The 27,701-nt window shown below is 41.1% G+C and overlaps 1 protein-coding gene across 1 annotated transcript in view; it reads right to left on the bottom strand.

Moving 5' to 3' along the window:
* Window positions 1-1,857: 1,857 nt before the first annotated feature.
* The window catches only part of LOC129835973 (NACHT, LRR and PYD domains-containing protein 6-like), a 63,077-nt gene continuing 37,233 nt past the window's right edge, over window positions 1,858-27,701 (bottom strand). Inside the window, 8 exon segments of the mRNA XM_055901681.1 lie at window positions 1,858-4,781; window positions 7,064-7,110; window positions 7,280-7,453; window positions 19,477-19,815; window positions 22,893-23,066; window positions 23,304-24,816; window positions 24,819-25,094; window positions 25,475-25,703. Of these exon segments, the coding sequence (XP_055757656.1) occupies window positions 4,225-4,781; window positions 7,064-7,110; window positions 7,280-7,453; window positions 19,477-19,815; window positions 22,893-23,066; window positions 23,304-24,816; window positions 24,819-25,094; window positions 25,475-25,703 (3,309 nt within the window). The 3' untranslated portion in view covers window positions 1,858-4,224.

Raw genomic sequence — 27,701 nt, 5'->3', positions numbered from 1 at the left:
TATACAAGGACACAGGAGACAGCTGGTTTGACTCTACCTTCCCTTTTCATCTGTACAAGGACACAGGAGACAGCTGGTTTGACTCTCAGTTCCCTTTTTATCTATACAAGTACACAGGAGACAGCTGGTTTGACTCTCCGTTCCCTTTTTATCAAGGACACAGGAGACAGCTGGTTTGACTCTCCGTTCCCTTTTTATCTATACAAGGACACAGGAGACAGCTGGTTTGACTCTACATTCCCTTTTTATCTGTACACGGACACAGGAGACAGCATGTTTGACTCTCACTTCCCTTTTTATCTGTACACGGACACAGGAGACAGCTGGTCTGACTCTACCTTCCCTTTTTATCAAGGACACAGGAGACAGCTGGTTTGACTCTCCGTTCCCTTTTTATCTGTACACGGACACAGGAGACAGCATGTTTGACTCTCACTTCCCTTTTTATCAAGGACACAGGAGACAGCTGGTTTGACTCTACATTCCCTTTTTATCTGTACACGGACACAGGAGACAGCTGGTTTGACTCTACCTTCCCTTTTTATCTGTACACGGACACAGGAGCAACACAGAATTATACTCAGAAGAACAGGAGATTATAACATGACAGTTTCACAAGGTTAGTCACATACTCAGTTATGTGGACACATACAATTAACATTTTCATTTACAGTCTGTGTGTCCAGTGTGTGTGTGTCTCCAGTGTGTGTGTGCCCAGTGTGGGCGTGTTTAACTATACTTGTGGGGACCAGAATACTAAACCAAGAGACATTTGATCAACTGGGGACATTTTGTTGGCCCTCACAAGGTCAAATGTTATTTCTAGGGGGTATATGGTTAGGGTTAGAATTAGGTTTAGGGTTAGAATGAGTTTTAGGGTTAGTTTTAGGGTTAGTTTGTTGGTCGGTGGAGCAAACAGGGAGTCACGCACGCCGGAAGGCAGGAGAGAGAAGCTATGAACAGCAGACAAAAACGCGACTGTGGGCTTTGTTCCAAGCAAAACATCGGGCGGATAGACCGACATTTCAAAGTTGGCCACAAACTTAAGTCTGGTACTATCGAATGGAAGCAAGCTATGCTAGCGAGCCGGCATTCGACTGACAGACAGCAGCCCGAATTAGGGCAGTACATGCAGCAGAACGATGGTGGAGGAACACTGGGGCTTTGCCGGGGGCTGACAGTGAGTGGTTAGCGGAGCAGCAGCTGGGGGGCGAGAGTGAGCAGGAGTGGTGGTGGTGGTGGTGGTGGTGGCACAGCCAACCAGTCAGAGCGGTGGTGAAACACGGTCGGAACCGAGGGAGCAGGGCTGCGTCGGGGGGACTTCAACGGATAGCGAGAGAGATGAGGTCGACGGTGAGTCATCCACTATTGAAGGTCGGGGGCCTACCCGGAAGCAAGTAGAAAAAAATATAAAAAGGGTAAAAACCCTTCAGTGAAACTTATTGACAATAGTCATTTACATTATAGTCGCACAAGTCTATCCCAAGTACGGGGATTCCTCCGCATTATGACAGAGGGCATGGCCGGTGTGATTTGGGTGGGCATTCTATGTTTTCTATTTCTTTGTTTTTGGCCGAGTATGGTTCCCAATCAGAGGCAGCTGTCTATCGTTGTCTCTGATTGGGAATCATACTTAGGCAGCCTTTATCCCACCCAATGTGCTGGGTAATTATTTATTTTGTGTGTGTGTGTGTGTGTGTGTGTGTGTGTGTGTGTGTGTGTGTGTGTGTGTGTGTGTGTGTGTGTGTGTGTGTGTGTGTGTGTGTGTGTGTGTGTGTGCGTGCGTGCGTGCGTGCGTGCGTGCGTGCGTGCGTGCGTGCGTGCGTGCGTGCGTGCGTGCGTGCGTGCGTGTGTTTGTGTGTGTGCGCCACGGTTGCGTCACATTTGTTTCTGTTTACCTGTTCTTTTTGTGAAGGTTTCACTATGATTAAAAGAAATGTGGAATTACACGCTGCGCCTTCGCTCATCTATGACAGGGAGTTTGAAGACAGTGAACGTGACACCGATGAAGGACTGTGTTCCCTGGATAATTACAGACGTGTGTCGGAGTGGTATAGCCAATGTGAAGACCGTGGTTTGGCACCATCCACATTAAAAATCTATCGGGCCGATGTTCAAAGTTTTCTGAAGTATCTTCTGCAGTTCCGATTGAAGATTCTGCGGGCTAAAGCCGGTGGAATTAGAAAGGTTGCTTGGCAAAGATGGATCGGGATTTGCGGAAGACCCAGGCAGCGCACAGGGCAAAATTTCACAAACGCTGTAGAGACGAGGTGCTCAACGCTGCGGAGTTAACCCGGTTTGTCGAGCTAAGTAATCAGTCTATTCCTTCGGTTCTCAATAGACTGGATGTCCGAGCAACCTGATCTGACAGACGTAGGTTTGCGGCTCTCATGACCAGCCGGTTGGCCATATTTAATGGCACTAGGCAATCCCCAGTCACCATGTTCAGTGAGAGGGATTTTATGGAAGTAACCCTGGAAAATGGGGGATACCAGCTGTGCGTTGCAAGCCACAAAACAAACTATAGCTTCAGGGAATGCAGAATTGTGATGTCGGAGAAGGAATACACTTGGCTTAAAAACAACCTGAGGATTGATTATAAAAAACGTTTGACATGTTTCTATGAACATTACGGATACTTTTGAAATTTTCGTCTGCCCTTCAGGACCGGAACGAGCCTGTGGTTTTCTGAACATGACGCGCAAACCAAATGGCAGTTTTTGGTTATAAAACTAATCTTTATCAAACAAAAATAAAATGTATTGTGTAACTGGGAGTCTCGTGAGTTTAAACATCCGAAGATCATCAAAGGTAAGCGATTAATTTTATTGCTTTTCTGACTTTCGTGACCAAGCTAATTTGCGGCTAGCTGTTCTTACTGTTTTGTCTAATGATTGATAAACGCACAAACGCTTGGATTGCTTTCGCTGTAAAGCATATTTTCTAAATCTGACATGATAGGTGGATTAACAACAAGCTAAGCTGTGTTTTGGTATATTTCACTTGTGATTTCATGATTATAAATATATTTAGTATTTTTTTTGAATTTGGTGCTCTGCAATTCAGCGGCTGTTACGAAAATTATCCCACTAAAGGGAAAAGGAAAGGACCCAGTCCACCCGGAAGCTATTCCCCCCTGCCCCCTGCACTTATTTTCATTACCTACATGATTTTATTGAAAAACGGTTTTGATTACATGGAAATGTGCGTCTATTTGTGCCCTTTCGTGCAAAAACAGTCCCATCCAGATTGTACATTTACTTTTTGAGTTATTAATGGTTAAAGACCAAAACGGTGATTGGGGGATTTGACCCCTGACGGCAGAGCAACACTGAAACCCTGTAGGTGACAGGGCTTATGTCGATAATGCACCTAGTCCGGTAGTGTACACACTTAGCTCCGGGTTGACTAGACTGGAACCGGACCGATTTCAGAAACCTGGGTTTCGACAAACAGATAACCATTTCCTAGAGATCCGGGGATGGTGGCAAACTTCTAGACCGTGCAGATATTTAGAAACGGGCTGTTTCGAGGGTTCTGGGTCCTTCAGAACCACGGTTCGAAGCCTCCGAAGGTGACCATCCCTTCGGCGACCGATTGGAGGTTGTTAAGCCCTGGGGAGGGCCTGGCTTTTGAGCCCATGTTCTGGATTTAAAAAAGGCTGGGTCTTTTGTCCCATTTGTGCTTTGGGCCTTACACCTCGGGCATATCCTAGGTGGGGATCGAACCTGGGTTGGCAGATGAGGCTCGTGCGCTACACGTTGAGCCATCGCCCTTTGATGGACAAAGAGGTACCGAGGTAAGGTACGGGTTCAAATTTCCCTCCAGCCCAATTCATCACATCTTGCCCCACAGCTGGGGCACATTAAGCCCTTGTTTAGGGTTAGGGGCGAAGGTTTAGGGTTAGGGTTAAGGTAAGGATACGGGTTAGGTTTAGGGTTGGGGGTAAGGGAAAATTGGATTTTTCATGGGACTGAATTGTATGTTCCCACAAGGTTAGCTATACAAGATTGTGTTTGTGTGTGTGTGTGTGTGTGTGTGTGTGTGTCCAGTGTGTCCAGTGTGTGTGTGTGTGTGTGTGTCCAGTGTGTGATTGTGTATCCAGTGTGTGTGTGTATGTGTCCAGTGTGTGTGTGTGTGTATGTGTCCAGTGTGTATGTGTGTCCAGTGCGTGTGTGTGTCCAGTGTGTGTGTGTGTCCAGTGTGTGTGTGTGTGTGTGTGTGTCAGGTTATTATTTCCAGGGATACTGAAGAGTCAACATACCAAACCTAAAACCCTGGATAAAGAGGCTCAGTGAATGTGGAGGTGAATGTGTACAGGTGGGTCAGTGTGTCAGAGGAAGCTCTATAGAAGGACAGAGTGCCGGCTGGCCAGTCCAGATACACTCCTACTCTGTGGGGGCTGGAGGAGGGGACGTCTATGGTAGTGTCATTATTATTGTGCCAGGCAGTGTAACTTTTCTCAGAGCAGTCCAGACTCCAGGACTTGTCACTGTATCCAAGACAACAGTCATTAAACTCTCCTCTCCTGCTGATTCCTCTCCTGCTAATTCCTTTATATGTCACTCCTATAACAGCACCTCTCCCACTCCACTCTACCTCCCAGTAACAGCGCCCAGTCAGACCCTCTCTACACAGCACCTGCTGCCAGTCCTTAAATCTCTCTGGGTGATCAGGATACGGCTGTTGCTTCTTTCTCCTCCATGTCACTTTTCTGTTCTCCTCAGACAGAGAGAGGAGTCTGTGTGCCGTGTTTGGGTCCATTGTGAGATCACAGACATCTGATGGATGAAACCAGACACATTATTAGAAATCATCATCATTCACATTTAATGTTAACTCACTTTTCAATAATTATTTTAATGTAGATGTTTGTAGGTATCAAAAGGAGAAGTTAAACCTGTTAGTGTGTAGGGGGCTATTTTCACTTTGGGAAAAAATTGTGCCCAATTTAAACGGCCTCGTACTCTATTCTAGATCGTACAATATGCATATTATTATTACTATTGGATAGAAAACATTCTCAAGTTTCTAAAACCGTTTGAATTATATCTATGAGTAAAACAGAACTCATTTTGCAGCAAACTTCCTGACAGGAAGTGAAAAATCTGAAATCGAGGCTCTGTTCCAGGGCCTTCCTATTAATTTGCCTGAAATCTATGGATATATATGCACTGCATACGCCTTCCACTAGATGTCAACAGGCAGTGAGAGGCGGAATGGGGTGTCTAGCTTGATCTGAGGCCGAACAAGAGCTTTTGGAATGACGTGTCTGGAATTTTCATTGTCTTCGAAGGCGCGAGAAGGAACACCAGATTGCCTTCTGGAAAGCTTTCGGTATACACGTTAGATATCTCCGGCTCTGATTTTATTTGATATATGTGATAAAAACATCATAAAGTAGTTTTTTAAAACCGAGTTATATCAGTTTATTGAACGTTTATTGCGATTTTCTGAATTTTCTTTTCTTTGCGTCATGTGAAGTTGGGCATGTTTGCGCCACATGGCTAGCTATGTTTGCTAATTCGACAGGAGAAGAGGACATTCTAAAACCAAACAACAATTATTCTGGACAAAGGACTCCTTGTACAACATTCTGATGGAAGCTCAGCAAAAGTAGGAACCATTTATGATGTTATTTCGTATTTCTGTGGAAAATGTTTAGTTCTATTTTCCGCCCTCATTGCAGGCGCTGTCTCGTTATAACGTAAGCTGTATGTCGTACTAAAGTTATTTTTAAAAATCTAACACAGCGGCTGCATTAAGAACTAGTGTATCTTTCATTTGCTGTACAACATGTATTTTTTAGTAAAGTTTATGATGAGTTATTTGATTAGATTAGGTGACTGTCTAAAATATCTTTGTGCATTTTGACTACGTATTCACATTGTAAAACCACGATTTTGTACCGCTAAATATGCACATTTTCGAACAAAACATGTATGTATTGTGTAACATGGTGTTATAGGACTGTCATCTGATGAAGTTTGTCAAGGTTAGTGAATCATTTTATATCTTTTGCTGTTTTTTTTGCGATCGCTACCTTTGCGGTGAATGAATGTGGTTGTGTGTTTGGCTATTGTAGTAAGCTAATATAATGCTATATTGTGTTTTCGCTGTAAAACACTTAAAAAATCTGAAATATTGGCTGGATTCACAAGATGTTTATCTTTCATTTGCTGTACACCATGTATTTTTCATAAATGTTTTATGATGAGTATTTGGGTATTTCACGTTGCTCTCTGTAATTATTCTAGCTGCTTTGGTGATATTTGTGATTGTAGCTGCAAAGTAAAACTATGATTTATACCTGAAATATGCAAATTTTTCAAACAAAACATAGATTTATTGTATAACATGTTATAAGACTGTCATCTGATGAAGTTGTTTCTTGGTTAGTGACTAATTCTATCTCTATTTGGGGGTTTTGTGCAAGCTACCTGTGCTGTGAAAGAAATGTCTGTGCTTTTTTGTATTTGGTGGTGAGCTAACATAAATATACATGGTGTTTTCGGTGTAAAACATTTAAAAAATCTGACATATTGGCTGGATTCACAAGATGTTGTTTATCTTTCATTTGCTGTATTGGACTTGTTAATGTGTGAAAGTTAAATATTTAAAAACATATTTTTTTTTAATTTCGTGCGCTGCCTTTTCAGTGGAATGTGGGGGGGGTTCCGCTAGGGGCTAGAAAGGTTATTAAGGTAACTTGAGACTTGTTGGATGATCAAATGTGATACTGTATGATAACATAAAACACACTTATTCCCATTAATTACACACACACATCCTGAACACACACACACACACACCTTCATGCACACATGCATGAACACACACAAACACACACACATACATTTCTGACGTAACACGAACACATACACACACCTACACATGGTCAAAGCAACTCTTTGTAAACTTTTGTGTCTCTGATTTCTGCTTCTGTAGAACTACAGTTGATATTTAATATGACCAAGTAAGTAATGATGGTGGTCTTTGACTTTGACTTAACTTGAATTAAGACTTATTCTTAGTCATATTCTTCACAGCAGTCAACACTCACATTTTCTAAGCCCAGGTTTCATTGTGTACTCTCCACCATGTTCCACACTGTAGCGGTAAGCAGAAGAACAGACAGTCATTGAGTAATACACCTAAACTCACACACACACTATCATATAATATAACTTTGTCCAAGTGGTGGTAAGAATGTTTGTCTTAACTATCCTGATAAGTCAAACATGTCTGATATGAACATTGACATAAACCCTCTACATACTTGAGTTTATCCAGTCTGCAGTGTGGATCCTCCAGTCCAGCAGAGAGCAGTCTGACTCCTGAGTCTCCTGGGTGATTGTAGCTCAGGTCCAGCTCTCTCAGGTGTGAGGGGTTTGACCTCAGAGCTGAGACCAGAGAAGCACAGCCTTCCTCTGTGACTAGACAGCCTGACAGTCTGTAAATAGTCAAATCATATTAAAATCACACTGCTATTCTTTGGTGGTGAAAATAGTGGAAGTATTTTTTCAACATATTCAGATACATCAGTGTCCTGAAACCTGCCATGTCTATTTATAAATGTATGTTTCATTATTAGAAATGACAAAGTATCAAAGTATTGCCTGCAGATAGAAACATGTATAGTACAAATATTTGAGTAGACTGACCAGACCAGTTTAAAAAGCAATATCAGTCAGAAGACAGACAGTGAGGTATCAGATTTAGATTGCATTGAGTATACGGTCCACACCATATCTATTTTGACAGTGAAGCTAACATTTTAAATATGGTTCTATATTCCAACATTTTGGATTTCAGATCAAATGTTTCATATGAGGTGACAGTATAAAATGTCACCTTTTATTTGAGGATATTTTAATACATATCTGTTTCACCGTTTAGAAAAATGAAAGCACTTTATGTATCTAGTCCCCCTATCATTCACGACTCATTAAGTATTTTGACCAATTCACTCAAAGTGTATTAAAGTAGTAAAAAGTTTAGTATTTGGTTGTAAATTCATTTGTGCATTTGCAGTTTGTTTGGGTTATGTTTTGCCCAATAGTAAATGAATGGTGGATGATGAATGGAGCCATTTTCTGTCTAATCCTGATGATGCCATGATTAATACAAATCATAAATCAATCATGACAAATGGTGAGTGAGAAAGTTAGAGGCTACAAAAAAAACAGCTAACTTCTCACCATTACCAATGTTGGGTTCTGAGAATATGAAATATACTTATTCATGTCACTGATGGAGTGTGGAGGTTTACAGGGTCTACACCAGAAGGTAATGGTTATAGGAGGAAGGCATATAGTGGAGGGTCTACACCAGACGTGAATGGTTATAGGAGGAAGGTATTAAGTGGAGGGTCTACACCAGACGTGAATGGTTATAGGAGGAAGGTATATAGTGGAGGGTCTACACCAGAAGTTAATGTTATAGGAGGAATGTATATAGAGGAGGGTCTACACCAGAAGTTAAGGGTTATAGGAGGAAGGTATATAGTGGAGGGTCTACACCAGAAGTTAAGGGTATAGGAGGAAGGTATGTAGCGTAGTCACCTAAGCTTGGAATATGTTGAGTGCAGGAAGCGATTACATGTGGCAGGTATTGATAAGGAGAGAGAGCCTTGAATTAGTGATGGAGGGGGTTGAGGTCAGGTCACCTATAGGGAGAAATAAAAGTGTATGCCCCGTATCACTAGTGTCCTGCCGAGCATTAAAAAAATGATGTTCGTACAGATCTTTAGGAGGAGACTCAAACTATGAGGAATGGTTAAATGTGCTTGTGTGAACATGTTTTTGTCTGAATGCAGCTGTATTGATCCTATGGAAAGAATAAACTTGGTTAAGCTTTCATAATGTCTGTTGAGTGTTTTACTCTGAGTATACTTCCTGTTGAATCTGCAGACATGTTGCTGTGCGTTTTGTTGCTGTGCGTTTTGCTGCCAACTTTACTTTACTTTGCTAGCTGACAACTTTACGTTTTTTGTTTTGTTTCTGTTTTTAATTACCGTTTATATTTTTAGTTTTTCCATCGCAACTTTTTTCCCTCATTCAACTTTTTCACTCCGGACGCTTTATCTGGACATGGTTCGTCAACACCTTCAACAGCCGAAGCTAAGTAGTAACATTAACATGATGTCTTCTAATTGCAGTCGCTGTACTCATAATATACAGGAGAACGATCGCCTTACGGCGAAAATAGCTGTGCTGCAAGCCCAGCTTCAGATGCAATCGTTAGGCACGGGTAATTTCAGTGTAGGAAAGGAAGAAACAGCGTCTGTGCCACCAGTAAGTACAGATAGTAACGTTAGTATAAATCCCCCCGCACAGTCCCCGCAGCCGGACAACTTTCTCATGGCTTCTGGAGGGAAATGCTGTTGGAATGCTCAACCGGTGTCGCTCATTCAGCCGACAGAAACTTTCAACCGGTTTTCCCCATTATGTAGCGAGTCGGAGTCTGAGTCTGAGTCTTCTCTTGTCTCTACTCCTCCCGTTACGGGGTCTGAGACGCCGAAGGCTCCCACCGTTAGCTCTGACAAATTGAAAACCCTAGTCATTGGAGACTCCATTACCCGCAGTATTAGACTTAAAACGAATCACCCAGCGATCATACACTGTTTACCAGGGGGCAGGGCTACCGACGTTAAGGCTAATCTTAAGATGGTGCTGGCTAAAGCTAAATCTGGCGAGTGTAGAGAGTATAGAGATATTGTTATCCACGTCGGCACCAACGATGTTAGGATGAAACAGTCAGAGGTCACCAAGTGCAACATAGCTTCAGCGTGTAAATCAGCTAGAAAGATGTGTCGGCATCGAGTAATTGTCTCTGGCCCCCTCCCAGTTAGGGGGAGTGACGAGCTCTACAGCAGAGTCTCAGCACTCAATCGCTGGTTGAAAACTGATTTCTGCCCCTCCCAAAAGATAGAATTTGTAGATAATTGGCCCTCTTTCTGGGACTCACCCACAAACAGGACCAAGCCTGACCTGCTAAGGAGTGACGGACTCCATCCTACCTGGAGGGGTGCTCTCATCTTATCTACCAACATAGATAGGGCTCTAACTCATTTAGCCCCACAATGAAATAGGGTGCAGGCCAGGCAGCAGGCTGTTAGCCAACCTGCCAGCTTAGTGGAGTCTGCCAATAGCACAGTCAGTGTAGTCAGCTCAGCCATACCCATTGAGACTGTGTCTGTGCCTCGACCTAGGTTGGGCAAAACTAAACATGGCGGTGTTCGCCTTAGCAATCTTATTAGGATAAAGACCTCCTCCATTCCTGCCATTATTGAAAGAGATCGTGATACCTCACATCTCAAAATAGGGTTACTTAAAACCTCTACCGAGTACCTAACCCGGATTCGGGAGCACCCCCCACCCCCCCCCCCCCACACTGATTAGCATCGTTAGCATAGCGTCACAATTAAATAGTAGCATCTAAATATCATTAAATCACAAGTCCAAGACACCCAATGAAAGACACAGATCTTGTGAATAAAGCCACCATTTCAGATTTTTTAAATGTTTTACAGGGAAGACACAATATGTAAATCTATTAGCTAAACACGTTAGCAAAAGACACCATTTTTTTACTCCAACAGTTTTTTCCTGCGTCAGTAGCTATCACTAATTCGACTAAATGAAAATATATATAGCCACTAACCAACAAACAAATTCATAAGATGACAGTCTGATAACATATTTATGGTATAGCATAGTTTTTTATATTTTTTAAATGTGCATTTTTCAGGTATAAATCACAGTTCTACATTGCAGCTGCAATCTGATATAGCGCTGATGCAGCCAGAACAATTACAGAGACCAACGTCATATAACTAATTACTTGTCTTAAAACATTTCAGAAAAAATACACAGCGTACAGATATTGAAAGCCCAACATCTGGTGAATCCAAACAATATTTCAGATATATTTAATGTTTTATAGCGAAAACAAAATGTAGCGCTAAATTAGCATAGCCACGCCAGCCAGAACCAGCTGGGCGCGCCCGACCAGTTCACATGCACGACAGATATATGAAATAACATCGTAAATTGGGTCTTACTATTGCTGATCTTTCATCAGAATGTTGATAAAGGTGTCCTTAGTCCTGATGAGTCGTTCAATCCATTCACAATGGCAACTTTCCCTCTTCATTTAGCATAGGTACTGGTCGACTAGCACGGTTCTGTCCAAAGTTAAAAAACTCACAGAACGGAACACGGCAAAACTCCCGAAAAAATTCAAATAATCTGATTAAACTATATTGAAAAAACATACATTAAGATGATATGGTCACATGTATCAAACAAACTTCGAGACGGAGATAGTTTTCATCCGTAACGGCAGCATAACAAAAGACAATTGCACCTCTAAAACGCGCGTTTCAGAGAACCGGAAGTTGTCGGTCACGCTAAAGAAATAGGTCTTATTTCACGTCAGTACAAGATAAACAAAAAATTTCTCCTCTGACGTCTTCCTGACAACCAGAGGAAGACGAATGAAGTGTGTTTCGGGTCATCGGTGGCGTGACCATATATAGGCAGAGCGTTGAAGCGAGCATACACATCTTGCAATCTTCTTCTTGCTCTGGGAAAGTGCTGTCAAATGACTTGTGTTTCACTCAGAGACAAAATTGAAACGGTTTTAGAAACCATAGCTTGTTTTCTATCCAATGGTATATGGTTATATGCATATAGTAACAGCAATAATTGAATAAGAGGCAGTTTAATCTGTAGAGGAAATTATGCTAATGCGAAAACAGCACCCCCTGTATTCTCAAGAAGTTAATGTTAGATCCCTCACTTCAAAGGCAGTCATAGTCAATGAACTAATCACTGATCATAATCTTGATGTGATTGGCCTGACTGAAACATGGCTTAAGCCTGATGAATTTACTGTGTTAAATGAGGCCTCACCTCCTGGTTACACTAGTGACCATATCCCCCGTGCATCCCGCAAAGGCGGAGGTGTTGCTAACATCTACGATAGCAAATTTCAATTTACAAAAAAAAAAATGGCGTTTTCGTCTTTTGAGCTTCTAGTCATGAAATCTATGCAGCCTACTCAATCACTTTTTATAGCTACTGTTTACAGGCCTCCTGGGCCATATACAGCGTTCCTCTCTGAGTTTCCTGAATTCCTATCAGACCTTGTAGTCATAGCAGATCATATTCTAATTTTTGGTGATTTTAATATTCACATGGAGAAGTCCACAGACCCACTCCAAAAGTCTTTCGGAGCCATCATCGACTCAGTGGGTTTTGTCCAACATGTCTCTGGACCTACTCACTGCCACAGTCATACTCTGGACCTAGTTTTGTCCCATGGAATAAAGGTTGTAGATCTTAATGTTTTTCCACATAATCCTGGACTATCGGACCACCATTTTATTACGTTTGCAATCGCAACAAATAATCTGCTCAGACCCCAACCAAGGAGCATCAAAAGTCGTGCTATAAATTCTCAGACAACACAAAAATTCCTTGATGCCCTTCCAGACTCCTTCTGCCTACCCAAGGACGTCAGAGGACAAAAATCAGTTAACCACTTAACTGAGGAACTCAATTTAACCTTGCGCAATACCCTAGATGCAGTTGCACCCCTAAAAACGAAAAACATTTGTCATAAGAAACTAGCTCCCTGGTATACAGAAAATACCCGAGCTTTGAAGCAAGCTTCCAGGAAATTGGAACGGAAATGGCGCCACACAAAACTGGAAGTCTTCCGACTAGCTTGGAAAGACAGTACCGTGCAGTACCGAAGAGCCCTCACTGCTGCTCGATCATCCTACTTTTCCAACTTAATCGAGGAAAATAAGAACAATCCAAAATTTATTTTTGATACTGTTGCAAAGCTAACTAAAAAGCAGCATTCCCCAAGAGAGGATGGCTTTCACTTCAGCAGTAATAAATTAACCTGTTATGGCTGCTAGCTGAATATTGAAAAAACTGGAAAATGTGTGCACATTTTCAAACGGCCTCCTAAGAAACTTTTTATTTTCCAATATGCATATATTTACTACTGTTGGATAGATAACAGTCTGTAGTTTCTAAAAAGGTTTGAATTGTTTCTCTAAGTCAAACAGAAATATTTTTACAGCCATTTTCCCAGCCGAATTGAGTTTTCCAAAATGCGATGTGTCTCTTTAAGACCTTCTCTATAAAAGGCCCTTTGACTTAGGACCATAGGGACACGTCACAGGCGTTCGTCAGACTGTAATGCGGAAGTGAGAATTGAAAGGAGTCGAATATCTCGTCCATGGACTGAATAACACACCTTCTTGTGAGACCTGCGCAGTTAAAAAAAAATTCCGGGCGCGAAGGATAATTTGTTCTCGGCTTCTGGAACAAGGTAGATAACGTTGAATATGATGCCTGACTACGATATTATTTGATACATGTCACAAAATCATCCTAAAGTATGTTTTTTCAATATACTTTAATTATATTATTGCAATTTATTCTGGACTTTAGATGTGAAACGACGGAAGAATTTTTTGAAGAAACGCTTTCTAGCGCCGCAATGCTATCGTGCCTGCTAACCAAAGAGGGAAATAATTCGTTCTGGAACCCAACTAAAGACTCTACTGGACATTGGACCCCGTTACAACATTCTGATGGAATATCAAGAAAGATAAGACCCAATTTGGGATGCTTTTTCATATATATGTCGAACTGTTGTATGCTAACTCTGCTAACTGTGCTAGGCTAGCGCTTGACTAGAATCAATGCTGCCTTATGCTAGCTTATGTTGTTAGCTAATATAACGATATATTGTGTTTTCGCTGTAAAACACTTCAAAAATCGGAAATGTTGGCTTTATTCACACGATATCTGTCTTTCATTAGTTATCCACCATATGTTTTTCTGAAATGTTTTATGAGGTGTAATTAGTAGCCGACGTTGGTGTATGTATTTTCTCTGGCTACTCCCGGCTGGATTCAGACTCTAGCTATGTATTAGCATTTTTGGGTAGCATCAATGTAAAACTGATTTATAGCTAAAATATGCACTTTTTATGAACAAAACATAGATTTATTGTGTAACATGTTATATGACTGTCATCTGAGGTAGTTTTTTCTGGGCTCTTTAGGTTGGTTTTAGTTTATTTCGGTTGGCTTGTGCATGCTACTTCAATCATAATTCATACTTCATAATCATAATTCATACGTGTCTGTCCACTTTTGTATTTGGTGGTGAGCTAACATAAATATATGTGGTGTTTTCTCTGTAAAACATTTAAAAAATCGGACATGTTGGCTGGATTGACAAGATGTTTATCTTTCAAATGCTGTATTGGACTTGTTAATGTGTAAAATTTCAATATTTTAAAAAAATAGATTTTGAATTTCGCGCCCTGCAGCTGTTGTCATTTTCGTCCGATTTCGGGCTTGCACCCCAAACAGGTTAATGAACTTCTTTGAGGAAAAGATCATGACCATTAGAAAGCAAATTACGGACTCCTCTTTGAATCTGCGTATTCCTCCAGGGCTTAGCTGTCCTGGATCTGCACAGCTCTGCGAGGGCCTGGGATCGGGAGAGACACTTAAGTGTTTTAGTACTATATCTCTTGACACAATGATGAAAATAATCATGGCCTCTAAACCTTCAAGCTGCATACTGGATCCTATTCCTACTAAACTGCTGAAGGAGCTGCTTCCTGTGCTTGGCCCTCCTATGTTGAACATAATAAACAGCTCTCTATCCACCGGATGTGTACCAAACTCACTAAAAGTGGCAGTGATAAAGCCTCTCTTGAAAAAGCCAAACCTTGACCCGGAAAATATAAAAAACTATCGGCCTATATCGAATCTTCCATTCCTCTCAAAAATTTTAGAAAAAGCTGTTGCGCAGCAACTCACTGCCTTTCTGAAGACAAACAATGTATACGAAATGCTTCAGTCTGGTTTTAGACCCCATCATAGCACTGAGACTGCACTTGTGAAGGTGGTAAATGACCTTTTAATGGCGTCAGACCGAGGCTCTGCATCTGTCCTCGTGCTACTAGACCTTAGTGCTGCCTTTGACACCATCGATCACCACATTCTTTTGGAGAGACTGGAAACCCAAATTGGTCTACACGGACAAGTTCTGGCCTGGTTTAGATCTTACCTGTCGGAAAGATATCAGTTTGTCTCTGTGAATGGTCTGTCCTCTGACAAATCAACTGTACATTTCGGTGTTCCTCAAGGTTCCGTTTTAGGATCACTATATATTTTACCTCTTGGGGATGTTATTCGAAAACATAATGTTAACTTTCACTGCTATGCGGATGACACACAGCTGTACATTTCAATGAAACATGGTGAAGCCCCAAAATTGCCCTCGCTAGAAGCCTGTGTTTCAGACATAAGGACGTGTGGGTCGCTGAAAACGTTCTACTTTTAAACTCGGACAAAACAGAGATGCTTGTTCTAGGTCCCAAGAAACAAAGAGATCTTCTGTTAAATCTGACAATTAATCTTGATGGTTGTAAAGTCGTCTCAAATAAAACTGTGAAGGACCTTGGCGTTACTCTTGACCCTGATCTCTCTTTTGACGAACATATCAAGACTGTTTCAAGGACAGCTTTTTTCCATCTACGTAACATTGCAAAAATCAGAAATTTTCTGTCCAAAAATGATGCAGAAAAATTAATCCATGCATTTGTTACTTCTAGGTTAGACTACTGCAATGCTCTACTTTCCGGCTACCCGGATAAAGCACTAAATAAACTTCAGTTAGTGCTAAATACGGCTGCTAGAATCCTGACTAGAACCAAGAAATTTGATCATATTACTCCAGTGCTAGCTTCCCTACACTGGCTTCCCGTTAAGGCAAGGGCTGATTTCAAGGTTTTACTGTTAACCTATAAAGCGTTACATGGGCTTGCTCCTACCTATCTTTCCGAGTTGGTCCTGCCGTACATACCTACACGTACGCTACGGTCACAAGACGCAGGCCTCCTAATTGTCCCTAAAATTTCTAAGCAAACAGCTGGAGGCAGGGCTTTCTCCTATAGATCTCCATTTTTATGGAACAGTCTGCCTACCCATGTGAGAGACGCAGACTCGGTCTCAACCTTTAAGTCTTTACTGAAGACTTATCTCTTCAGTAGGTCATATGATTGAGTGTAGTCTGGCCCAGGAGTGTGAAGGTGAACGGAAAGGCTCTGGAGCAACGAACCGCCCTTGCTGTCTCTCCAGGGCCGGTTCCCCTCTCTCCACTGGGATTCTCTGCCTCTAACCCTGTTACTGGGGCTGAGTCACTGGCTTGCTGGTGCTCTTTCATGCCGTCCCTAGGAGGGGTGCGTCACTTGAGTGGGTTGAGTTACTGACGTGAACTTCCTGTCTGGGTTGGCGCCCCCCCTTGGTTGTGCTGTGGTGGAGACCTTTGTGGGCTATACTCGGCCTTGTCTCAGGATTGTAAGTTGGTGGTTGAGGATATCCCTCTAGTGGTGTGGGGGCTGTGCTTTGGCAGAGTGGGTGGGGTTATATCCTTCCTGTTTGGCCCTGTCCGGGGGTTTCTTCGGATGGGGCCACAGTGTCTCCTGACCGCTCCTGTCTCAGCCTCCAGTATTTATGCTGCAGTAGTTTATGTGTCGGGGGGCTAGGGTCAGTTGGTTATACCTGGAGTACTTCTCCTGTCTTATCCAGTGTCCTGTGTGAATTTAAGTATGCTCTCTCTAATTCTTTCGTTCTCTCTTTCTCTCTGAGAACCTGAGCCCTAGGACCATACGTCAGGACTACCGGGCATGCTGACACCTTGCTGTCCCCAGTCCGCCCGGCCTTGCTGCTATTCCAGTTTCAACTGTTTCTGCCTGCGGTTACGAAACCCCTACCTGTCCCAGACCTGCTGTTTTCAACTCTTAATGATCGGCTATGAAAAGCCAACTGAGATTTATTCCTGATTATTATTTGACCATGCTTGTCATTTATGAACATTTTGAAAATCTTGGCTCTCTCTAATTTTCTCCTTCTCTCTTTCTCTCTGAGAACCTGAGCCCTAGGACCATACGTCGGGACTACCGGCCGTGGTGACTCCTTGCTGCCCCCAGTCCGCCTGGCCTTGCTGCTATTCCAGTTTCAACTCTTCTGCCTGCGGTTATGGAACCCCTACCTGTCCCAGACCTGTTGTTTTTCAACTCTTAATGATCAGCTATGAAAAGCCAACTGAAAATTATTCATGATTATTATTTGACCATGCTTGTCACTTATGAACATTTTTGAACATCTTGGCATAGTTCTGTTATAATCTCCACCCGGCACAGCCAGAAGAGGACTGGCCACCCCTCATAGCCTGGTTCCTCTCTAGGTTTCTTCCTAGGTTTTGGCCTTTCTAGGGAGTTTTTCCTAGCCACCGTGCTTCTACACCTGCATTCTAGCTGTTTGGGGTTTTAGGCTGGGTTTCTGTACAGCACTTCGAGATATTATCTGATGTACGAAGGGCTATATAAAATAAAATTGATTGATTGAGTATTAGAACCTAACACCAATAACAGAGGGGGTATGATCTTTGTGCCTATGTAACTTTCTCAATCATCATCATTCACGACTCCTTCATGATTATTCATAATTATCGTAGCATCCACATGAATGTAGAAGTGTTCAGAAACATCTTCTATTCTTACTGACAATACAAGTGAAGTGACTCCAAAATGACAGGACATTATTCACCATTCAGTTTCTATTAGGAAAAACATCCAAAACACAACCAAGACAAACTGCAAATGCATTCAACAAGTTAGTAGAATCACAGATTGATGTAATCACTGCAGGCATGGAATATGGGACCAAATACTAAACTTATGACAAAATAAATTTGTCCAAATAATTAAGAATTTTAGAGACTTAAAACTTCTTCTTAATAGGGAGCGCCGTTTTCACTTTGGGAAAATATCGTGCCCAAATTAAACGGCCTCGTACTCTGTTCTAGATCATACAATATGCATATTATTATTACTATTGGAGAAAACACTCTATAGAAAACACTCTGAAGTTTCTAAAACTGTTTGAAATATATCTGTGAGTAAAACAGAACTCATTTGGCAGCAAACTTCCAAACAGGAAGTGAAAATTCTGAAAATGGGTCTCTGTGAAAGGACTTGCCTATTCAATTGCCTTGTATTAATGGATCTGTATACACTTCATACGCCTTCCACTAGATGTCAACAGGCAGTAGAATGTTGAATGAGGTGTCTAGCCCGATGTGGGACCGAATGAGAGCTTTTGGAGTGACAGGTCAGCCATATTGGCAGTATTTTGCTGCGCACCAGGGAGCACCATATAATTTTCTGCAATGCGTTAGGTAGACACGATGAAATGCTCCGTCTGGGTTCTTATTGGATACATATGAGAAAAACATCATAAAGATGGATTTTCAACTGAGTTTGACCAGTTTACTCGACTTTTATGACTTTTGGAATTTTTCGTTCCATGCGCCAAGCGTTCATGGACACGTGAGCACCATTATGCTAGCCAAACGTATTGTATAACATGATGTTATAAGACTGTCATCTGATGAAGTTGTTCAAAGGTTAGTGATTCATTTTATCTCTATTTGTGGGTTTTGTGAATGTCAGAGACGTGTGTGTAGGTGGCAGGGAAGTCAGGCGCAGGAGAGTCAAACAGAGTGTAAAATGGAGTCTTTTAATAAATGTCCAAGAAACATGCTCCATAACACTCATAAGAAAATGAATAATAAACAAATATGGGTACGAAGACCCGACGCGCACCTATACAAAATAAACACTACACTGACAGCAAACAATCTCTGACAAAGACATGAGGGGAAACAGAGGGTTAAATACACAACAAGTAATGGATGGGATTGAAAACAGGTGTGTGGGAAGACAAGACAAAACCAATGGAAAATGAAAAATGGATCGATGATGGCCAGAAGACCGGTGACGTCGACCGCCGAGCACCACCCGAACAAGGAGAGGCAACGACTTCGACAGAAGTCGTGACAGTGAAAGCTATGTTTGCGGTGAAAAAATGGCGTTGTGTGTTTGACTATTGTGGTGAGCTAACTAAAATATATATTGTGTGTTTTCTCTGTAAAACATTTTAAAAATCGGAAATGTTGGCTGGATTCACAAGATGTTTATCTTTCATTTGCTGTATTGGACTTGTGATTTCATGAAATGATATTATATGATATCACTGTGGCGCAAGGCTAGGATATGCTAGTCAGCTTTTCTGATGAGGATGATCCCGGATCCGGGAGGGTGATTAAGTAGAGGATAAAGTGCTTTCATATCTAAACGGTGAAACAGATATGTATGTAAATACCCTCAAATAAAAGGTGACATTCTGTACTGTCACCTAATATGTAACATTCCATCTCAAATCCAAAATGCTGGAGAATAGCACCAAATGTAAAACTGTAAGCTTCACTGTCCAAACACATATGATGTAGACTATTTTGTGCCTGGTAAACACATGTGGATCTGGTGAACAGTTATCAGTTGTTGACCAACTACAGGAATACTGACCTCAGAGTCTTCAGTTTACAGTGGGGAGTCCCCAGTCCAGCAGAGAGCAGCTTCACTCCTGAATCCTTCAGGTCATTGTTACTCAGATCCAGCTCTCTCAGGTGTGAGGGGTTTGAACTGAGAACTGAGGCCAACACTTTACAGGATGTGTCTGTGAGTTTACAGCCAGTGAGTCTGCGAACACAGAAGAAATACAATGACAGACAGGTTGTATTAAAGTGTTACGCTTAGCTTTCCCTGCTTACACTGTAACCTGTGCACAAATAATGTGTTGGGATTGACCTCAGAGCTGAGACCAGAGAAGCACAGCCTTCCTCTGTGACTAGACAGTCTGACAGCCTGCAAAGAGTCAAGTCATATTAAAACCACACTGCTACTGTTTGGTGGTGAAAATAGTGGCCGTATATTTTTTTCAACATATTCAAATATATCAGTGTCCTGAAACCTGCCATATGTATTCATAAATTAATGAATGTATCAGTATTATAAATTATCATTATATTATTGTAGAGAGAAAAATGTATAGTACAAATATTTGAGTAGACTGACCAGACCAGTTTAAAAAGCAGTATCAGTCAAATGACAGACAGTGAGGTATCAGATTTAGATTGTATTGAGTATACAGTCCAAACCATATCTTTTGACAGTGATGCTAACATTTTAAATATGTCTCTATACTCCAACATTTTGGATTTCAGATCAAATGTTTTATATGAGGTGACAGTATAAAATGTCAACTTTTATTTGAGGGTACTTTAATACATATCTGTTTCATGTTAAGAAATGAAAGCACTTTATGTATCCAGTCCCCCAATTTGAAGAAGTCATAAGTATTTTGACAAACTCACTCATGATGTATGAAAGTAGTCAGAAGTTCAGAATTTGGTTCAATATTCCTTGAACGCAATGACGACATCAAGCTTGTGAATCATACTTGGTGATTGTATTTGCAGTTAATTTGGGGTTATGATTTGCCCAATATTAAAATGGATGATTAATGGTTATAGGAGGAAGGTATAGAGTGGAGGGTCTACACCAGAAGTTAATGGTTATAGGGGCGGCAGGTAGCCTAGTAGTTAGAGCATTGGACTAGTAACCGAAAAGTTGCAAAATCGAATCCGCGAACTGACAAGGTAAAAATCTATCGATCTGCCCCTGAACAAGGCAGTTAATTAACCCACTGTTCCTAGGCCGTCATTGTAAAATAAGAATTTGTTCTTAACTGACTTACCTAGTTAAATAAAGGTAAAATACATTTTTTTAAATAGGAGGAAGGTATATGTTGGAGGGTCTACACCAGATGTTAATGGGTATCTGTAGGAGGAAGGTATATGGTGGAAGATCTACACCAGATGTTAATGGGTATCTGTAGGAGGAAGGTATATGGTGGAAGATCTACACCAGATGTTAATGGGTATCTGTAGGAGGAAGGTATATAGTGGCGGGTCTACACCAGAAGTTAAGGGTTATAGGAGGAATGTATTAAGTGGAGGGTCTACACCAGATGTTAATGGGTATCTATAGGAGGAAGGTATATGGTGGAAGATCTACACCAGATGTTAATGGGTATCTGTAGGAGGAAGGTATATAGTGGCGGGTCTACACCAGAAGTTAAGGGTTATAGGAGGAATGTATTAAGTGGAGGGTCTACACCAGATGTTAATGGGTATCTGTAGGAGGAAGGTATATGGTGGAAGATCTACACCAGATGTTAATGGGTATCTGTAGGAGGAATGTATTAAGTGGAGGGTCTACACCAGATGTTAATGGGTATCTGTAGGAGGAAGGTATATAGTGGCGGGTCTACACCAGAAGTTAAGGGTTATAGGAGGAATGTATTAAGTGGAGGGTCTACACCAGATGTTAATGGGTATCTGTAGGAGGAAGGTATATGGTGGAAGATCTACACCAGATGTTAATGGGTATCTGTAGGAGGAAGGTATATAGTGGCGGGTCTACACCAGAAGTTAAGGGTTATAGGAGGGATGTATTAAGTGGAGGGTCTACACCAGATGTTAATGGGTATCTGTAGGAGGAAGGTATATAGTGGGTGCAACTAAGCTTGGAATGTGTGAAGTGCAGGGAAGCGATTACATGTGGCAGGCATTGATAAGGGGAGAGAGACATGAATTGGTGATGGAGGGTGTTGAGGTCAGGTCACCTATAGGGAGAAATAAAAGTTTATGCCCCGTATCACTAGTGTCCTGCCGAGCAATAAAAAAACGATGTTCGTACAGATCTTTAGGAGGAGACTCAAACTATGAGGAATGGTTAAATATGAGTGCTTGTGTGAAAATGTGTTTGTCTGAATGCAGCTGTATTGATCCTATGGAAAGAATAAACTTGGTTAAGCTTTCATAATGTCTGTTGAGTGTTTTACTCTTAGTATTAGAACCTAACACCAATAACAGAGGGGGTATGATCTTTGTGCCTATGTAACTTTCTCAATCATCATCATTCACGACTCCTTCATGATTATTCATAATTATCGTAGCATCCACATGAATGTAAAAGTGTTCAGAAACATCTTCTATTCTTACTGACAATACAAGTGAAGTGACTCCAAAATGACAGGACATTATTCACCATTCAGTTTCTATTAGAAAAAACATCCAAAACACAACCAAGACAACCTGCAAATTAATTAAACAAGTTTGTAGAATTACAAGCTTGATGTAATCACTGCAGGTAAAGAATATTGGACCAAACACCAAACCTTTGACTAAATTAATTTGTCCTAATATATACTTAACACTTTTTCAAATGGGAGAACAAGATACATAAAGTGCTTACATATCTAAATGGTGAAACAGATATGTATGAAAATACCCTCAAATAAAAGATGACTGTCACGTTCGACTTCCTCCTCATCTGAGGAGGAGTAGTTGGAAGGATTGGAGGACCAAAATGCAGAGTGGTATGTGTTCATCATGAATTTAATAAAGAGAGAACACTGAACAAACTATACAAAACAATAAAACGAACGTGAAGCTATAAGAAATGTGCTGACACAATCAACTAACATAGACAATCACCCACAACCCACAATGACAAAACAGGCTACCTAAATATGGTTCCCAATCAGAGACAACGACTAACACCTGCCTTTGATTGAGAACCATATCAGGCCAAACACAGAAACAGAAAAACTAGACATACCACATAGAATGCCCACTCAGATCACACCCTGACCAAACAAAACATAAAACATACAAAGCAAACTATGGTCAGGGCGTGACAGTGACATTCTGTACTGTCGCCTTATATGAAACATTATATCTCAAATCCAAAATGCTGGAGCATAGACCCAAATTTAAAACTGTAAGCTTCACTGTCCAAACACATATGGTGTGGACTATATGTGCCTGGTAAACACACACAGTTATCACTTGTTGACCAACTATAGGAATACTAACCTCAGAGTCTCCAGTTTACAGTGGGGATTCCCCAGTCCAGCAGAGAGCAGCTTCACTCCTGAATCCTTCAGGTCATTGTTACTCAGATCCAGCTCTCTCAGGTGTGAGGGGTTTGACCTCAGAGCTGAGATCAGAGAAGTACAGCCTTTCTCTGTGACAAGACAGCCTGACAGACTGAGAAAGAGATCATCATGACTTCACAAAGACACTGTTAATTTAACAAGTAGTGAAGAAGGACAACGGCAGATGCTAGAATTGTATGGTCATATTGTTATACTAATGTGAACATCAATTAATTTATTCAATATGTTTTTCAATATAATATTATATACATATTATAATACAGATTTTTCTCTAAACTGAACATTTCTTCCTGATGATTAGTTCTTATATGTCATTTTATTTTCTCACAGAGCAGCTCTGGAGGCTTTGACCACTGGCAGCAGCCTCAGAAGACCTTCTTCTGATCTGGAGTATTTCTTCAGGTCAAACACACCCAGCTCCTTTTCTGAAGTCAGTAACACAAAGACCAGAGCTGACCACTGTGCAGGTGACAGTTTGTCTTCTGAGAGACTTCCTGAGCTCAGGTAGCTTTGGATCTCCTCCACTAGAGAATGGTCATTCAGTTCATTCAGACAGTGGAACAGATTGATGCACCTCTCTGGAGAAGGATTCTTCCTGATTTTCTCCTTGATGTACTTGACTGTTTCTTCATGGGTCTGTGAGCTGCTTCTTGTCTTTGTCAGTAGACCTCGTAAGTGCTTCTGATTGGACTCCAGTGAGAGTCCCAGAAGGAAGCGGAGGAAAAGGTCCAGGTTTCCCGTCTCACTTTGTAAGGCTTTATCCACAGCACTCTTGTATAAAGTAACTTCAGGCTTGTCTCTGAACAGCAAAGAAAAGATACTGGACTTGGTTTGTAGTTTGTCCATTACATTCTCATTGTTGTTGATGAATGAGAGGAGCACATATACAGCAGCCAGAAACTCCTGAATGCTCATATGAACAAAGCAGTACACCTTCTCCTGGTACAGCCCACATTCCTCTTTAAAGAGCTGTGTGCACAATCCTGAGTACACTGAGGCTTCATTAACATCAATGCCAGCCTCTTTCAAGTCTTTTTCATAGAAAATCAGATTGCCATTCACAAGCTGTTGAAAAGCCAGTTTTCCCAGTGACAGAATACTCTCTTTATTCCAGTGTGGACCTGTCTTTTCTGTCCCAAGATACTTTTCATTCTTCTGTTTGGTATGAAACACCACAAGGTGTGTGTACATCTCAGTCAGAGTCTTGGGCATCTCTTCTCGCTTATGTTTCAGCATGTGTTCAAGGACTATTGCAGAAATCCAACAGAAGACTGGAATGTGGCACATGATGTGGAGGCTCCTTGATGTCTTTATGTGTGAGATGATTCTGCTGGCCAGGTCCTCATCACTGAATCTCTTCCTGAAGTACTCCTCCTTCTGTGTGTCATTGAACCCTTGTACCTCTGTCACCTGGTCAAAACACCCTGAAGGGATCTTATTGGCTGCTGCAGGTCGGGTAGTTATCCAGAGGAGAGCAGAGGGAAGCAGATTTCCCATGATGAGATTTGTCAGCAGAACATCCACTGAGGTTGACTCTGTGATGTCCCAACAGATCTTGTTCTTCTGGAAGTCTAGGTGCAGTCGGCACTCATCCAGACCATCAAAGATGAACAGAGCTTTGTACTTGTCATAGTTGGAGATTCTTGATTGTTTGGTTTCCATTGAGAAGTGATTAAGAAGTTCAATGAAAGTGTGTTCATCCCCTTTCATTAAATTCAGCTCCCGGAAAGGGAATGAAAATACAAATTGGACATCCTGATTGGCTTTTCCTTCAGCCCAGTCCAGAATGAACTTCTGCACAGAGACTGTTTTTCCAATGCCAGCGACTCCCTTTGTCAGCCAGTTCTGATACGTTTGTCTTGTCCAGTTAAGGGTTTGAAGATGTTGTTACATTTGATTGCAGTCTCTGGTCTTGCTTGTTTCCTGGTTGTTGTCTCAATCGGTCTCAGCTCATGTTCATTATTGACCTCTCCTGTTCCACCCTCTGTGATGTAGAGCTCTGTGTAGATCTTATTGAGAAGTGTTGGGTTTCCTTGTTTAGCGATCCCCTCAAATACACATTGAAACTTCTTCTTTAGATTAGATTTGAGTTCACGTTGGCAAATCACAGCAAGCTCATCTGAATGAAGAAATAACACAGAGGATATTAATATTATGTCTGTTTTAAGGCCTACGGTATTGTAGGACTGTTATAAAGTTTAAAATTAAAATTATAATAGTTTATTATCTTAACTGACAGTATAAATGTTTAAATGTTTTCATAATGCATTACAGACTGGTGTGACTGATTATATTATTATTGATGGTATTATTAATGTTGTCTCTCTCTCTCTCTATAAATGAATCCCAACACATCCCTGCTGCCACTTGATGAGGTGACTAGGTGTCGTGTTAAGGTTGCTACAACATCATTGAGTTACACAGCTACTTTAGCTGTACTTTAGCTACAGCTTTTAAATGTTATAAATCATCATTCAACATGCGGCAGACAGCTCTTGCTTTTCTCCAGTGTATCAGCAAGCTCCTTCTGGTTCATTTTCCTCAGGACGTGCAGTGTGATCTTCAGAGCCCCCTTTCTGGCACTTCTCTCCTGCTTCTCATCTTCAGCATCCACCACTTCCTTGTCCTGCTTCTGACTCTCAAAGCCTTCTGGGAGTTCTGGACTAAGAATACTCTTGAACCTCTTCAGTTCATTCTTCATAAATGTCATAATATTCTCTTCAAGCAACTGAAATAAATAAAGTAAATACGTTTAGAAAGAGAAGAAATGCTTTCTCATAAACAAATTAACTGCTTTTTCAAGCGAAGGCCTTGTAAAACTTCTTATGGATACGTGGGACGGTAGCGTCCCACCAGGCCAACATCCGGTGCAATTGCAGCGATTAAAAAATACTAAATTCAAATATTTAACTTTCATGAAAATATACGTGTAATACATACAAATAAAGCTTATTTTCTTGTTAATCCAGCCGCTGTGTCAGATTTCAAAAAGGCTTTATGGCGGAAGCTCACCATGCGATTATCTGAGGACAGTGCCCCGCATACAAATGCATGACAAATAATTTTTCAACCAGGCAGTTGCGACACACGAAAGTCAGAAATAGCGATATAATATGCCTTACCTTTGAAGATCTTCTTCTGTTGGCAATCCAAAAGGTCCCAGTTACATTACAAATGGTCCTTTTGTTCAATAAAGTCCTTCTTAAAACCTTGTATGGCTGCAATCCCGCTACCGGGATGATATGACAAAAGCCAGTGATAGTGCAGGGCGCCATATTCAAACAACAGAAATCTCATAATTAAAATTCCTCAGACATTCATGTGTTTTATATCATTTTCAAGGTAATCTTGTTGTTAATCCCACCAAAGTGTCCGATTTCAAATATGCTTTTCAGCGAAAGCACTACCAACGATTATGTTAGGTCACCACCAAACCACAATAAGCACAGCCATTTTTCCAGCGAAAGATAGTTTTCACAAAAAGCAGAAATAGAGATAAAATGAATCACTAAACTTTGATTATTTTCATCAGATGACACTCATAGGACTTCATGTTACACAATACATGCATGTTTTGTTTGATTAAGTTCACATTTATATAAAAAAATCAGAGTTTAGATTGGCGCGTTAGATTCAATAGTTGCAAAAACATCAAGTGATTTTGCATAGCCACATCGTTTCAACAGAAATACTCATCATAAATGTCGATGATAATACAAGTTATACACATGGACTTATTGATATACCTCTCCTTAATGCAACCGCTGTGTCAGATTTCAAAAAAGATTTACGGAAAAATAAACCATGCAATAATCTGAGACGGAGCTCAGAACAATAGCCAAATTAGCCGCCATGTTGGACTCAACAGAAACCAGAAAATACTTGATAAATGTTTCCTTACCTTTGATGAACTTCATCAGAATGCAGTCCTAGGAATCACATTTCCACAATAAATGCTTGATTTGTTCGATAATGTCCGTTATTTATGTCCAATTAGCTACTTTGGAATTGTTTACCAAAAGCCCTAACCAAAGTCACAAAGCGCGACCACTATAACGTGACGAAATGTCCAAAAGTTCCGTTACAGTCAGTAGAAACATGTCAAACGATGTACTGAATCAATCTTTAGAATGTTGTTAACATACATCTTGAATAACGTTCCAACCGGAGAATTACATTGACTTCAGTTGAGAGATGGAACGGAGCTCCCTCTTATGTGAACGCGCCTCTTCAATGCGTGATCACCTCGTGGCAGTGGTGACTAAATCCTGTCTCCTTCGCCCCCCCTTCACATTAGAGTCATCAGACAAAGTTCCATTGACTGTTGACATCTAGTGGAAGCCGTAGGAAGTGAAAATACATCAATATCTCGCTGTAATATCAATGAGAACTTGGTTGAAAATCTGGCACCCCCAGAAAAATTCCAAGCAGGAAGTGGAACTTCTCAGGTTTTTGCCTGCCATATGACATAATTCAAACATTTTTAGAAACTTCAGAGTGTTTTCTATCCAATACTAATAATAATATGCATATATTAGCAACTATGACATAGGAGCAGGCCGTTTACTCTGGGCACCTCTGTGCAACTTTCATCCAAGCTACTCAACACTGCCCCTGCAGCCATAAGCAGTTAATATCCATAAAAACTCAAACGTTACCAATAAACTTATCCAAACAAGTCAAACAACGTTTATAATCAAACCGTAGGTACCCTAATACGTAAATA

Source organism: Salvelinus fontinalis, chromosome 37 (assembly GCF_029448725.1).
Source record: "Salvelinus fontinalis isolate EN_2023a chromosome 37, ASM2944872v1, whole genome shotgun sequence".
NCBI classification, from domain to species: domain Eukaryota; kingdom Metazoa; phylum Chordata; class Actinopteri; order Salmoniformes; family Salmonidae; genus Salvelinus; species Salvelinus fontinalis.
This window is presented reverse-complemented; position numbering and strand designations above follow the sequence as displayed.